This window comes from Bison bison, unplaced genomic scaffold (genome assembly GCF_000754665.1).
Source record: "Bison bison bison isolate TAMUID 2011002044 unplaced genomic scaffold, Bison_UMD1.0 scf7180017864466, whole genome shotgun sequence".
NCBI classification, from domain to species: Eukaryota; Metazoa; Chordata; class Mammalia; order Artiodactyla; family Bovidae; genus Bison; species Bison bison.
In genome coordinates this window covers 2,629,283-2,645,061 of record NW_011495027.1, presented here as the reverse complement: position 1 = coordinate 2,645,061, position 15,779 = coordinate 2,629,283, and the positions used below count along the sequence as shown (strand labels likewise).

Genomic DNA, 15,779 nt, shown 5'->3' with positions numbered 1-15,779 from the left:
TGCAACGAGATCCAACCAGTCCATTCTGAAGGAGATCAGCCCTGGGATTTCTTTAGAAGGAATGATGCTAAAGCTGAAACTCCAGTACTTTGGCCACCTCATGTGAAGAGTTGACTCATTGGAAAAGACTCTGATGAAGGGGACGCCACGCCAGAGGATGAGATGGCTGGATGGCATCGCTGACTCGACAGACGTGAGTCTGAGTGAACTCCGGGAGTTGGTGATGGACAGGGAGGCCTGGTGTGCTGCGATTCATGGGGTTGCCAAGAGTCGGACACGACTGAGTGACTGAACTGAACTGAACTGAACTGAAAAGAATCTGCCTGCAATGTAGGAGACCCGAGTTCAATCCCTGGGTCTGGAAGAGTCCATGGAGAAGGGAATGGCAACCCACTCCAGAATTTTTGCCTAGAGAATTCTATGGACAGAGGAGCCTGACAGGCTACAGTCGATGGGGTCACAAAGTCAGGCACAGCTGAATGACTAACATCGCAAATGGCAGACTTGAAAAGAACTTTCCTTTTACTTTAGGGCTTGAGAGAAGAGGCACCAAAAATGAAAGCAAAACCCCCAAACCAGACTAATTTCCTTAGTTTGCCTTCCAGGTGTCTGCAAGGAGAAGGTGGGGGGAGTTTGAAGAGGGAGACAGTGGAAGAGCTATGAAAGGTATCCTGGCATGGCTTTGTTCTATTGGTGCCTGGTGTCCCCAAACAGTTATCATTGAAGCCAGACATACTGTTGGTTCCCTGTGACCACATTCTTTGTAGTATTGTACATATGGTTCCAGAATGACAAGGAAAACGAATCTTAGAAGGAAAATTGAAAAAGCTCCACCTGAAATGTTTCAAGACGGAAATAATGAGCATCTGTGTTAGTAAGAACAACATTAAAAATCTGTCCCTAGCCAAGGCTCTGCTGGAAGAAGGGGGGAAATGTGCTTGTACTTGCTCAGGAGGACATCTAGAGGTGCTTAGAGTGAGAGGAGGGGGAAGTTCTCTTGTTTTACAAGTGGTTCAGGGCTTGAATCAGATCAGATCAGTCGCTCAGTCGTGTCGACCCCATGAATCGCAGCACGCCAGGCCTCCCTGTCCATCACCAACTCCCGGAGTTCACTCAGACTCACGTCCATCAAGTCAGCGATGCCATCCAGCCATCTCATCCTCTGGCGTCCCCTTCTCCTCCTGCCCCCAATCCTTCCCAGCATCAGAGTCTTTTCCAATGAGTCAACTCTTCACATGAGGTGGCCAAAGTACTGGAGTTTCAGCTTTAGCATCATTCCTTCCAAAGAAATCCCAGGGCTGATCTCCTTCAGAATGGACTGGTTGGATCTTGTTGCAGTCCAAGGGACTCTCAAGAGTCTTCTCCAACACCACAGTTCAAAAGCATCAATTCTTCGGCACTCAGCCTTCTTCACAGTCCAACTCTCACATCCATACATGACCACAGGAAAAACCATACTTGACTAGACGAACCTTTGTTGTTAAAGTAATGTCTCTGCTTTTGAATATGCTATCTAGGTTGGTCATAACTTTCCTTCCAAGGAGTAAGCGCTTTTTAATTTCATGGCTGCAGTCACCATCTGCAGTGATTTTGGAGCCCAGAAAAATAAAGTCTGACACTGTTTCCACTGTTTCCCCATCTATTTCCCATGAAGTGATGGGACCAGATGCCATGATCTTCGTTTTCTGAATGTTGAGCTTTCAGCCAACTTTTTCACTCTCCACTTTCACTTTCATCAAGAGGCTTTTGAGTTCCTCTTCACTTTCTGCCATAAGGGTGGTGTCATCTGCATATCTGAGGTGATTGATATCTCTCCCGGCAATCTTGATTCCAGTTTGTGTTTCTTCCAGTCCAGTGTTTCTCATGATGTACTCTGCATATAAGTTAAATAAACAGGGTGACAATATACAGCCTTGACAAACTCCTTTTCCTATTTGGAACCAGTCTGTTGTTCCATGTCCAGTTCTAACTGTTGCTTCCTGACCTGCATACAAATTTCTCAAGAGGCAGATCAGGGCTTGAATACTATCCTAGAAACTTAGGATTTTTAGAGACTAAACATTCTTTATGGAAGATCTCACTCAACTTTCTCAGCTCACAGAGAAATAAAGGGAACTTCCTGAGGTTGAACGGAGTTAGCATCAGGTGAGAGTTGAGGGTCTGGGTTTCCTGTAACTTTGGGAGAATTGTTTCCTAATTAATGCATAGCGGCATCTTGGCTTTAAAAGTAGTAGGTATGTTTTTGACCCTTTTCCTGTTCTTCACAGATAACTTTTGACAACAAAGCCCACAGTGGAAGAATTAAGATAAGTTTAGATAATGATATCTCTATCAGAGAATGTAAAGACTGGCATGTATCTGGATCAAGTAAGTAATGAATTTTACTAGTTTTCAAAATGGTTATTAAATAATATTAAATGGTTGTTAAATTACTCGTCCCAAGGATATGTGGAACATCAAATGAAAGAATTGGATCATGTCCAAGTCCCTAATTCATTTTAGTTATCTAATGTTCCATTCATGTAATTCATAAGTTATTAGTAATTTAAATGGTTTTTCTTGCCTTTTCCATGAGCCTTCACTGGCTAGGCCTTACTAAAAAAAAGTGCTTATAATTCCCCCAACAACAACAAAAAATTTACATCTACTCAAACCAGTATTTATCGAGTGTTTATTGCATAAGTACTTTGAGCTACACTTTCCTTACTTCAGAGTTTTAAAATATCTTTGAGATAGGTAGCATCCCTATTGTTACAGATAAAGAAACTAAGGCTCAGAAGTGAATTTTGGTTTCTTTGGTCATATATCCAGGGAGAATTCAGGTAGGATTTGACCCTGAAATATCCAACACATTATAATTATCTTCTATCCAGGTCAAAAAGTAGATGACATAAGGACAGAGTACAGTCCTAGAAATATGGACACAAACTCGAGTATAAACTGAGTATCACTGAGAATTTTGGAGCTGAACTAGACGAAACCTACTGGAAAGAATTGATCTCATTCCCTAGTTCCTTGTAGTGGTGTGTTGTGCTTGACTTTAATGATTAGGTCAGAGGATCTTGGATTCTAGTAAGCAGAAGCACCATTCCAAGTACCTGCTAAGATGCAGTTTTCCCAGCTTCACACAAGACAGTCAGTAGGTCTGGCGGTGAGACCCAGGAATGTGCAGTGAGTCCTTATTCAGACCATACTTGGATAATAATTACTTTAGGGTTCCCTACTAATGGATTCACAAAGTTCAGAAATAGTAATGAGATAGCATGAATAAATGAAATAAAATGTCTTCATTTTAGTATTGTTTTCACTAATAGGTAACTTCAAATATATGAAGATCTGAACTCACAAACTTCAATTATAAAATTTCAATCACAAAATTGTTTATTTGAAACGCAAGCCTGTTTTGTCATCTGTAAACATCTTAATACTTCACATACTTGGGAACAGGGAAAATGAGAGCATATGAAGGTGCCTGGGACATAAGCTTTCTCTCAAATGTTTGTTTCTTGGATTTTAAGTTTTTCTGAAGTAGATTTAGTCCTTCATATATCATTTAGATGCCTCTTGACAAAATTTTGGGTTGCTTCATTACAGTATAGTCTTGAGTTCTTTCCATCAGCAGAGAGCAGCCCAACTTGTTAAGTAAGAAAAGCTCTGTAAGAGAGTATGTGACGGCCACCCTCTGCTCTTCACCTAGCTGTGCTTCTGCTGGGAGGACTGATTCCCAGAATTTCTGTGTGGGTGGCTCTGCTTTGTCATTCAAGTCTCAGCTAAAAGCCACCGCCTCTGGTGAGGCCTTCCTTCACTGTGCCGTACGAACAAACCTTTCTTCTCCCCATTCCCTCTCCCAAAGCTCCCTCAGCAGTGGTGCTCATATTTTAGTGTTACCTGGAGAGCTTAGGAAAGCAGTTTCTGATTTACTAGGGCTAGGGTAAGGCAGGAGGATGTTCATTTCTAAAAGTTCCAAAGAGATGCCAAGAACCACTGACAGAGTGACGGATGTTGGAAACAAACTGCAAAGGTTTGAACACTGACTCTGTACTTTTCTGGCCATGGAATCTTAGGCAAGTTGTGTGACCCCTCTGGGCTTCAGTTTTCTTGCCTGCAAAGTGGGGATGATCACACCTACCTCGTGGGGTTACTGTGAGGTGCAAAGGAGTTAAATCTTCAAAAATGTCTGAAACTATGACTTAGTAGCTATTTGGATTTACTTTCTTCCTATCACGTACTCCTATCAGGAAGTATTCTGTTCATTTACTTGTTTACTTTTTTCTCTTATCTCACTGGAGTAGAAGTTCCACAAGGTCAGGGACTCTATCTGTCTTGTTCACCATTGTATTCTCAGCACGTGAAAACACACCTGATGCTTAATGAGTATTTTATACCTAGATAAGCATGTTTAAGTAAGATATGCGGGAACCCTAACTGTATTAGAACAAAAGATGACAGGTGATAGTTAAAGATCTTTGGTACATGATTTTGAGGACTTTTAACCTTCTTTAAATACTAACAGAAGAATCTGTATCAAAGCTTTTTCTGTTTGTTATCTTTGTGGAAAGAATACTTGAATTTTTAAAATTATTCTAAGCATGAGTATGAAGAAGGATCTATATAAAACTTGAAAATGTTTCTGAAGGATGGAAAAAAAAAGATTTGACACATTATGTTTTTTGTGAAATGATTTAACATGAACATGTCAATTCTCCCTAGATTAATCTATAAATTCAGCATGATTCCCCCCAAAAATTAACAGTAAGATTGTTATTGGAATTTGACATTTTGGTCCTGAAGAAATATGGGAAAATAACAAGCAAGACTAGCCAGCAGAAAGTCTAGGAAAGTAATGAGACGTATTTTTCTTAGGCATTAAAACACACAAAAAAGTTGGAAGGGGAAGATACGGTACTTGAATACATTCAACAGCTGTTTGGTACATGATAAAAATGGCACTTCACATCATTTGCTCCTTTTATTGGTACAAATTCATGAATACTGATGTCCAGTGATGAAGAAGATGTGTGATGTGTGTAGATATGTAAACTGGCATGATATTTTTGCAGAGCAATTTCTTAGATCTATTTTTAGAAAGATGCATATGCTTTAACCCAACGATTCCATCTTTGGATATTCATCCACCTAAAGAATCTCTTGAACCTGTGCACAAAGAGGACCTGGAGAATGGACTGTAGTAGTGAAACCAGATGACAGCCTGAACGTCCTTACAAATCAAGTATTGTACATCTGTACTGAAATAACGCAATGCAGCTGTTAAAATAAATGAGGCTAAAAATGGGGGAAAAAAAGAAGTAGAAGTAAATGTCACCACATTGATGTTCCAGTACATAAGCAGGTAACCTTCTTTCCTCCAGTTCAGAAGAACACTCATTACATGATGATCTTTGATGTCTTCGTTATTCTGACATGCTTGGCTTCGTTAATCCTGTGTGTTCGATCTGTGGTGAGAGGACTTCAGCTTCAGCAGGTGGGAGTCACTGCTTTCTAGCAATGCACTGGTCATTTTGATTGACAGAAATTCACCATGCCTCCCCTCTTTTTCCTAAAGGAATTTGTCAATTTTTTCCTCCTCCATTATAAGAAGGAAGTTTCTGTTTCTGATCGAATGGAATTTGTCAACGGATGGTATATTATGATTATTATTAGTGACATATTGACCATCATTGGATCAATTCTGAAAATGGAAATTCACGCTAAGGTAAAATTTTTTCCTATTTATGTCATTGTTAGTATCAGATTTGCCTTAACTGTCATTTGTTTTTCCAAAATGTAAGGATTCACAGAGTACAAGATTGTTTTCAAACATTATATTGAGTAAACCTGAAATAACAGTAATTTGTAAGAATCTAGTCAGGAAGTATTTTAGGCTGTTTTTCAAAGTGTGATTTAAGTCCTCTGAATCAGGGTCATTTGGGTATCTGATAAAATACCCCACGTTAGACCTACTGAATGTGAACTCTGGGGTTGGGGCCTATGAATTCGTACACACACTGAAAGTCATACACACACCAAGATAACTAAGGTAAAAGATTGTTTTTGTTGTTCTTAGAAGGAATGCCAGAATCTTCAATAGAAAGAGTTGGACTGTGGGCAGGAGATAGGGAGTGAGGCCAAAGTACTATTGTTCGAGTCCTTGCAGTTTTTCCTTTGTCCATTCAAATTGAGAATATTCCCATTTTCTTACTGTTACCATTGATGTACGACAAAGTTTTCCATTTTAAGTTAGGACTAATCCAGCTTGTATGTCAACCCTCCCCCAAAGCAAAAAAAGAAAAGAAAAGAAATACTGTTCAAACTAATCTTGTTCAGATTTATGTTTTTCTGTCCTCGACTGTAATTAAGGATGAGTATGAACCACATGGGGAGCCTGTTTTGGTTCAGATTCCTGGACAGAGATCTCAAATGCAATAGCTCGGATATGATAAGAGCTTATTTCTCCCTCGTGTAATTGTCAGGGTGGGTTTTCCAGCCTGGCAAGTCACTCAGCTCCACACAGTCATTCAGGAATCTAAGTTTCTCCCATCTTTTTCTCTGATGACCATTGAAGGCTCACCCAGACTGCATGATTGATGCTGGATTGTCTCATGAACAGGTTGCAGCCCATGGAAGGGAAAACCTGGTATGGTAGGTAGTAGGTCTCTTACAGTCTTATGCCTTGGCTCAGAATGGCAGCCTTCATTGTGTACAGTCCTGCTGGAGAAAATTTAGTCACATCTGACTGCAGGGGAGCTGAGGAGACAGCCCGCGCATGTACCTCAGAAAGAGAGAATGAGTTTAGAAGCCATGGAGCATCTGTCACCATATGCCAGGGTAATATATGTCATTGAAATAGATATTTAACTTTAGGGAATAAATCAAGAGAAGTAGGGGGAGATTTGCAGCAAATCTTCATTTTTACTAATCCCACCTACCATTAACTTCAGTGAGCCCTTAAGGGTGTCCAACAGTCTTTCTACATTTTTCTAGACCATGCATTCCCCCTGCCTTCTAGCTGATCATTTCATATTTTTTCGTGCTTGAAACTTTTAATACCTCTTTTCCATCCTTTGTTTCAGCTGATGACCTCACTCTGTTTCACAAATAATAAACAGAATTGAAATCTACAATTTCCCACTTCATTTATTTACCCATCAGCATCAATGCCCATACACTTGGCATTTTCTCTTACTGTGGATATAATATTTAGGTTACTATCCAGGGCCAACTCCTCCACGGGCCTATCAGATGCTGTCCCGACTTGCTTGTTCCAGAGCACGGCTTCAGCTATTCTTACTCTGTTTCTTATGCATCCTTAATTTCCTGTTCTCTGCCATGGCGTTTCCATGAGCATGTATTTTTTATTTTTTTTCCTTTCTAAATAGACAAAATCTCAACCTGTTCTCTCTCCAGCTACTTCCCCATTTCTCTGCTCTCCTTACATAGCAAAAGACCTCAAAAGAGTATTTAATACTGTTTCTGACTCTGTTCATCCAGTTCTATTTTGTATCTGTTCTAATCAGGCTGCACGGAAAGCGTATTTTCCAATGACCTGTAACTGTTGCTGTGTCTAATATTCAGTTATTTATCCTCATTTTGACCCATTAGCAACTTTTTAACACTGCAAGCACTTTCTTTGTTGATGAGTTTTTTCACTGGCTGTCACTTACCTAATCTTTCTCTTGAATCATGGCTGGTATTCACTTCCCTTTGCTGTTCCCTCTGACTTCACCAAGCTATTTAAGTAACAGAGCTGCAAAGCACCGTGCTTAAACACCTCGTTTTTCTGCCTTTGTTTTGTGATCTTGTCCTGTCCTATTGCCTTAAAGAGTACCTATTTTTCAATGATTTTCAAATCTGTTTCTCTAGTTCGGAATTATTCCCTGAACTCCAGTGTCAAATATCCAACTGTTTCTTCCACATCTTCACTTGAATGTCTACTCAGCTTCACAAATTTCACATACCTAAAACAATCATTGTCTCAATGGACATGAGTTGGCGCAAACTCCGGGAGTTGGTGATGGACAGGGAAGCCTGGCATGCTGCAGTCCATGGGGTTGCAAAGAGTTGGACATGACTGAGCGACTGAACAATAAAACAACTCCTCCTCCATAGTCAAAACTCACTTCTCTGTGGCCTTTCAAATTTCAGTTAATGGCAGCTCTTTTCAGTTGTTCAAGGAAAAAAAACATAGATTCATCCTTGACTCCTCTTTTTTTACTAATTCCCTCTCCTCCGTATCTCATCCAAGAGAAAATCCTATTTGTCTACCTTCAGAAATCACCTCATCACCTCCACTATTCCCAGCCTGGTCCAAAGCACCATCAGCTCTCATCTGCAGTATTGCAGTAGCCATCTCTCTCTTCCACAGTCTGCTCTCAACCATAGAGCCAACATTGGATTACAGGACTCCTGTTCAGAGCTCTCAATCTCCACCATCTATTCAGAGTAAAAGGCAAAGTTGTTAAATTATATTTGTGAAACTCTAAACTACCTGCTCCCTCACCTCGGTGACTCCTTACTCTCCCCTTTCGTTCTCTAGCCAGACCCACTATCTTGCCAGATGCCCTCCTGCTTTTGGGCCTCTGCTGATACTGGTCCCTCTGCCTGGAAAGCTCTTCCCCTAGATTCTTGCTTGGTTTGCTCCCTCACTCCCTTCATGTCTTTGCTCAAATGCCACCTTTTCAGTGAGACCTTCCCTGGTTACCCTTTTGAAATGCAGTGCACAGCCATCCTTTGTCCCCTCCCCTGAATTTTCTCCTCACTACTTACCATCAGTCCATGTATGAAGGGTTTCGCTAATTAACTTCTATCATCTCTCTCTACACCCACTAGAATGTAAACCTCATGAGGGCAGGGAATTTTGTCTCTTCACTACTTTGTCCTTGGCACCTAGAATGGTGCCCAACTCTTTGCTACCCAATAAATAATTTTTGCCCCAATGAATTTCTGCTATATAACTGATAATTTTTTTCCACTGTGTTTTAGAGTCTAACAAGTTATGATGTCTGTAGCATACTTCTTGGAACCTCTACCATGCTTGTGTGGCTTGGAGTTATCCGGTACTTTGGTTTTTTTCAGAAATACAATGTAAGGAATTCCACAGATCTCCAAGCTGTTGGTATTTCTCTTTCAAAGTTACTGCACTGCTTTGTTTGAAGGACAAAGGGATTCTAATGACCTCGTTTACTTTCCCAGCTCCTCATTCTCACCCTCCAGGCCGCACTGCCCAATGTCATCAGGTTCTCCTGCTGTGCAGCCATGATTTATTTAGGCTATTGCTTCTGTGGATGGATTGTGCTGGGGCCTTATCATGATAAGGTACTGGTAAACAATTTTCTCTATTGCTATTAAGCTCTCAGGGTAGTACCAGTGACTTGTTATTCTTTTAAAATAAGCTCATTTTACTTTGTGACTCAGCCTTAAACATTGAAGGTATTGTGTCTGTTGCCATGTTTTTAAACTGGTGAGGTAAGACCAGGTGGCACTAATGGTAAAGAATCCACCTACCAATGCAAGACATGTAAAAGATATGGGTTCAATCCCTGGGTTGGGAAGATCCCCTGGAGGAGGGCAGGGCAACCCACTCCAGTATTATTGCCTGGAGAATCCCATGGACAGAGGAGCCTGGCAGGCTGTAGTCCATAGGGTCGCAAAGAGTTGGACACGACTGAAGCGACTGAGCACACACACAAGGTAAGACCAACCTGAGAGGATGGTTGATTCACTTGGTTGCCTCGGCTCCTTTTGTGAGTGTGTCAGATAGTTAAGTCCTTCTTACCATCAGTGAAGCCAGGTTTGACAGTTTGATTCATCAATATATATTTATGGGCTATTTAGGTAATTTTTATTGAAGTGTGACTTTATTTTTAAAAGTAGTATAGGGAGAAACTTGTAGAAATATTTGAAAATTTTGTTTACTAGAGTTATAGTCTCGACTATAATACCATCATCTTAAATGGAATGAACTTTAGAACAGAAGCATGAGCATTTGTATTCGAGACCTGAATGCTCTGCAGAAGCATTTCAAGGATCTCTTTCTACAGAAAAGTAAAGAAGAGGGTAAAGGCTTGACTCAGAAGAGCTGGTCTGTACCTCAGTGTTTTTCTTCTTCAGTTCAGGCTCCTCTGATGAAAAGGAACATCAAGAAGGAGCTCCTTATTCCTAGAAAAAGAGTGGGCATGTACATACTATGTAGATCACGAAACAAATGTCTATAGCAATGACTTTTCTTGGTTGTCTCCATTGTGTACATGTTATTAAACTTTTGTTTGATTTTCTCTTGTTTAAAAAAAAAAAATGCCTGTGGTTACCCGAGGGTATTTGTTTGAAAGGGTAACTTGGGATATCTAGTTCCACTATTTTTATCATGGAGTCATGATCAAAGAATCCAATGGGAGGGAACATGAAATAAAATGAATATTTTTTTTTTTTTTGCAGTTCCGTTCTCTGAACATGGTCTCTGAGTGTCTTTTCTCATTGATAAATGGAGATGATATGTTTGCTACATTTGCGAAAATGCAGCAAAAAAGTTACCTGGTCTGGCTGTTTAGCAGAATTTACCTCTACTCATTCATCAGCCTTTTTATATACATGATTTTAAGTCTTTTCATTGCACTGATCACTGATACATATGAAACAATTAAGGTAGGTTCATCAAGAACCTCAAGGAGTGACATTTTCCTAGAACTTGTAGAGAGTCAATAAAATACAGTACCTAATGGGGAGGAGATCAATGGAATGGTAATTTCTTCTGAGTAGAGAAAAAGGACTTCAATTTTAGATCCCAAGAAACAGAATTTCTAGAATGTTGAAAGTTTTGTCTTTGAGTAACTGTGTTTTCAAACAAGCTTTCTAATCTTTTATTAGCATTGTAAGGATCATTAGGTATTGGGTAAGTGAAACATGACATTTCAGATGGTCAAAATTTTGTGGGGAGCTTTTAAAATCCAATTTTCATGAAGAAAAATTGACCTCTTTATTTGAAGTGTGCTATAACTGAATGCATCATTCTGCTAGGCCCTCCTTTCTTGGGATCACCCCAGAGGCCTGGTCTCCAGAACAGTCAAGGAACTGATAGGTCAAGAACTCGCCATGTATATGTTCCACATTTAGGAGCATGATTTGAAAAGATGTTATCATTTAGTCGCTCAGTTGTGTCCGACTCAATCACTAATACTATTATTCACACTGGATTTTAAAAGTCAGTTTGAGCCCTTTAAAATATGGAAAGGCAGAATAAATATCCATATGTATTCAAATTTCTAATAACCTTCCCACATGGCGCTAGTGGCTCAAGAACCCATCTGCTAATGCAGGAGATGTAGGAGACTTGGGTTCGATCCCTGGGTTGGGAACATCCCCTGGAGAAGGAAATGGCAATCCACTCCAGTATTCTTGCCTGTAGAATCCCATGGACGGAAGAGCCTGGTGGGCTACAGTCCATAGGGTTGCAAAGAGTCGGACACGACTGAAGCAGCTTGGCCTGCACATACACGTTAATAGTAGCATGTTAGATATATTATTGGCATGCTGCTGCTACTGCTGCTAAGTCGCTTCAGTCGACTGAAATGGAAGGGTCTATGCCAATGTCTTATTGGCATAGACCCTTGCATTTGGGGACTTCTGTTTCTGAACATGAGAGGGGTAATGAAACATGATGCCATGTGAATAGATAAAGAGAAAGACAATCAAAAGTTGATGGATTATATATTGGTAATTACAAATACCTTGTTTAGGCAACTAGGGCTGTGATTTCATTCTTACTGAATCAGGTGTCAAGAACTGACTGTCCTCAATGCTCACTTGACCGACTTGCTTAGAGTCACCAAGGAGACTGGAAAGAATGTAGTTGTACCTGTCCAAATCCCTTCCCACAGTGCTCTAAAAGCTCACTGCCTTCACCTCTGCATGTAGAAAGCTATATGTTCAAGGGTGATGATATCTGAGGTCTCAAAGAGTAACGTGAATGGACAGCTCTTGACACAAGCCTATGACTCTTAGTTTAGATGTTAACCTCTTTCCGTGGACTCAGGGCACTTGTCACATGGGCGAGTCCTTTCTGATCCTTTCTGGCCCAGGGCCCATTCTTGGGATCTTAGATCCCCAAACTGAAATAAATATTAGACCCTTATATAAATCTCTCTGTCTGGAAGAGAGACTCCAAAAGGCTGTGCAGGCTGGGTTTTCCCTGGAAGGAGGTCTCAGATTCAGATTCAACATGTCCATTTCAGGTTGACTCAGACCACGAAAGAGAGCCCAGGAGGGCACTGCAGAATCTTAGACCCACTTTTCCTTAGGCAAACCTAAGAGTGGCTCAAGAGGCTCCATCGCCATGAAAATACATGGAAGCGAGTGAACTATCCCTTTAGAAAAATCCCTACCTAACCCACCCCTGTGGGTTTCCCAGGTGGCACTAGGGGTAAAGAACCTATCTGCCAATGCAGGTAGATGTAAGAGATGCAAGTTCGATCCCTGGGTTGGGATGATCCTCTGGAGGAGGGCATGATAATCCACTCTAGTATTCCATGGAGAATCCCATGGACAGAGGAGCCTGACCATAGAGTCGCACAGAGTTGGACATGACTGAAGCGACTTAGCATGCATCCCACCCCTGTAGCCAAATGATCCACTCTGAATTTGAAATAAAGCTGTTCTCAAGGGACTTATTAATGAAAACTTTTTTTTTTTAATTCTCCTGTATAGCATTACCAACAAGATGGCTTTCCTGAGACTGAACTTCGTATATTTATATCAGAGTGCAAAGATCTGCCTAATTCTGGAAAGTACCGATTAGAAGAAGACAATCCAGTATCTATATTCTGCTGTTGTAAAAAGTAGCTGTTAGGCTAATCTGTGCTCTGGAGAGAATATGTTACGTAAATGAGTTGGGAGATAAAAATAGGTATTTTAATATCAGATGTAGTATGTCTGAAGACTACTATCATGAGCAAATTGATGACTATAATTCATCAAGAACTGTGTTTATATTTTTAGAGCAATATTTAATGTCTATAGCTTTGTGCTAGGTTTATTTAAAAAAAAAACACTTTGATGAGGGAAACTGTTGGATTCTTTTCCTGTTTATTTTTCCAGTTTTAGAATATGTTTTCCATACCGTTCTTTACTCTTGCTTCCAGTTATTTTGACTGTGCTGACTGTGTCATCAGTAGAAACAGTGCCTGGTCTGATGTCAGCCAAGTCACTAACCCTGGCCTGGACCATTCTCAGTGGTCATCTGAGAGACAGGATGGTTGCTGTCTATCCAGTAATCATTGGTGGCTCAGATGGTAAAGAATCTGCCTGCAGTGCAGACCTAGGTTCAATCCCTGGGTGGGGAAGATGCCCTAGAGTAAGAAATGGCAACACAGTCTAGTATTCTTGCCTGGAAAATTCCATGGACCAGAGGAGCCTGGTGGGCTATAGTCCATGGGCTCGCAAGAGTTGGACACGACTGAGTGACTTTAACTTTCAAAAGAATGAGAAAGAAAAAAATCACCAGCTAACAGTCACATATTTGGTTCTGAAGGACAACTGTTATTTGATACTGTTTTGATTTCTAGAGAAGATCAGATTTTTTGGTACTCATGTATAGGTTTTCTCCTTTCCTATAGTATTAAAAGACAAAGTTGAAAGAGTATTCTATATATCTATGAAAATTAAAGTGCATACCAAATTCATATTCAATCCCACAAGGATTGATTTATTGATACTTGCACAGCCTTGTGAAAAGTACATGATGCACCAGGTCCCTTGGGGGCACATTCATTCTCACAGAAAAGAGTAGCATTTCAGGGTCACTAATCGCAGTTTCATGGGGAGAAGTTCTATAACTGACATCAAAAATATTTTGGAAAACAATTATGTTCAAAATTTAAAAATAAATGGGAAATGTATGCCTTAAAAAGACACAAAACCAGTCTCCACTCCTTGCAGACTGCTGATTAGAAGCTTCAGGGATTTTCACAATGTAAGTCTTTGTTTTGTGTGCTATTTATCCATACAGAAATTAATTCAATGATGTGATGTACAATAAAGGTTTTCTGAAAGCAAGCTCTTTTTTTTCAAGGAAATTGATTTGTTAATTTTTTATTTTAAGGGCTAAATGAAGGTAACCTCAAGACACTGAAATCTTATTGTTTTAACACAATAACATTCATAATAAGGATTCTGCAATAATAAGCTATTTTGTAGTACCTATGGCAATGGCAACCCACTCCAGTACTCTTGCCTGGAAAATCCTATGGATGGAGGAGCGTGGTAGGCTTCAGTCCATGGGGTTGCGAAGAGTCAGACACGACTGAGTGACTTCACTTTCACTTTTCACTTTCATGCATTGGAGAAGGAAATGGCAACCCACTCCAGTGCTCTTGCCTGGAGAATCCCAGGGATGGCAGAGCCTGGTGGGCTGCCATCTATGGGGTCGCACAGAGTCGGACATGACTGAAGTGACTTAGCAGCAGCATGGCTTTAAAAAACTAGAAATCTAATCTCTGGGTGAATTTTTTTTTAATCTTCATTGTAATATTTGTGTCACAATCATTTTTGGAATTTGCTGGAATGCATTGAGTTTTGAGATTGTATTCATTATCTGACAGATACTTCTTTTTACCCCTTAAGAAGTTTTTGGATTAGCAGTAATATTTCAGTGGAAATGTGAGACCGCTGACTTACTGCTCTGAGGTTTTGCTTTGCCCTGAGGTCACTATGTTCCTCCTGTGGAAATACAGCCAATGACTTGGCACCTTCACATCTTTCTCCTGATTGTCCAAGCTTTCTTATTGTCAGGAATCCATGATAAACTCCAAGGCCTAATTTTTAGTAATCATCCCCATGATCTTAGCTGGAAAACTTCTAAGTTTCTCACCATTAGGTAGGATATGGGCTGTAGATTTTTCACAGGTGTCCTTAATCAATTGAAGCCATTTCTCTCTGGTCCTAGTTTGCCGACAATTTTTAAACTCATGATTGAGTATTGGATTTTGTCAAATGAATTATTGGCATCTATTGATATTATTGTGATTTTTTTTTTTTTTGAGCTCACTGATATGATGAAGTACATTAGTTTGAGTTTAGAATATTGAACTAACTTTGCATACCTGGAATAAATCCCACTTGGTTGTGGTCTTTGATTATTTTTATTCATTGTTGTATTCAATTTGCTCATCTTTTTTGTTGAGGATTTTGCATCTATGTTCATGAGAGAGATTGGTGTGTAGCTTTTTTGTTTGTAACATCTTTATCTTTTTTTGTTATCAGGGTAATGCTAGCTTCATAGAATAAGTTAGGAAGTATGATCTCTGCTTCTATCTTCTGGAAGAGATTATAGAGAACTGGTATAATTTCTTCCTTAAATGTTTGGTAGAATTTACCAGTGAACCCATCTGGATTGGTGCTTTCTGCTTCAGAAGATTATTAATTATTGATTCAATTTCTTTAATAGACGTAGGCCTATTGGATTGTCTATTTCCTCTTGTAGCCCAGGAATAGATCCTCATCAATATAGTCAACCGATCTTTGACAAGGAGCAAAGGCAATACAGTTGAGCAAAGACAGTATTTTTCACAAATGGAACAACTGGATATTTACATACAAGAAAATGAACCTTGACATAGACTTTACATCTGTCACAAAAATTAACTCAAAATGGATCATAGTTGTATATGTAAAACTGTAAGATTCCTGAAAAAAAAAAAAATAGAAAAATCTGGATGACCTTGGGTTTGGCAACAACTTTCTAAATATAACATCAGAGGTACAATCCATGAAAGGAAAATGCCTTATTGAAA

General features: G+C 39.8%; 1 protein-coding gene across 3 annotated transcripts in view; it reads left to right on the top strand.

Moving 5' to 3' along the window:
* Window positions 1-14,037, top strand: part of MCOLN3 (mucolipin 3) — a 35,186-nt gene extending 21,149 nt beyond the window's left edge. For 2 of the 3 annotated variants that reach the window (XM_010860316.1, XM_010860315.1), the window contains exons 7-13: window positions 2,268-2,367; window positions 5,370-5,482; window positions 5,564-5,713; window positions 8,980-9,081; window positions 9,190-9,312; window positions 10,432-10,638; window positions 12,697-14,037. In XM_010860316.1, the coding sequence (XP_010858618.1) occupies window positions 2,268-2,367; window positions 5,370-5,482; window positions 5,564-5,713; window positions 8,980-9,081; window positions 9,190-9,312; window positions 10,432-10,638; window positions 12,697-12,831 (930 nt within the window). In that variant the 3' untranslated portion in view covers window positions 12,832-14,037. The remainder of the gene's footprint in view (window positions 1-2,267; window positions 2,368-5,369; window positions 5,483-5,563; window positions 5,714-8,979; window positions 9,082-9,189; window positions 9,313-10,431; window positions 10,639-12,696) is intronic. The other variant, XM_010860317.1, reaches the window with a different exon arrangement.
* Window positions 14,038-15,779: the final 1,742 nt, after the last annotated feature.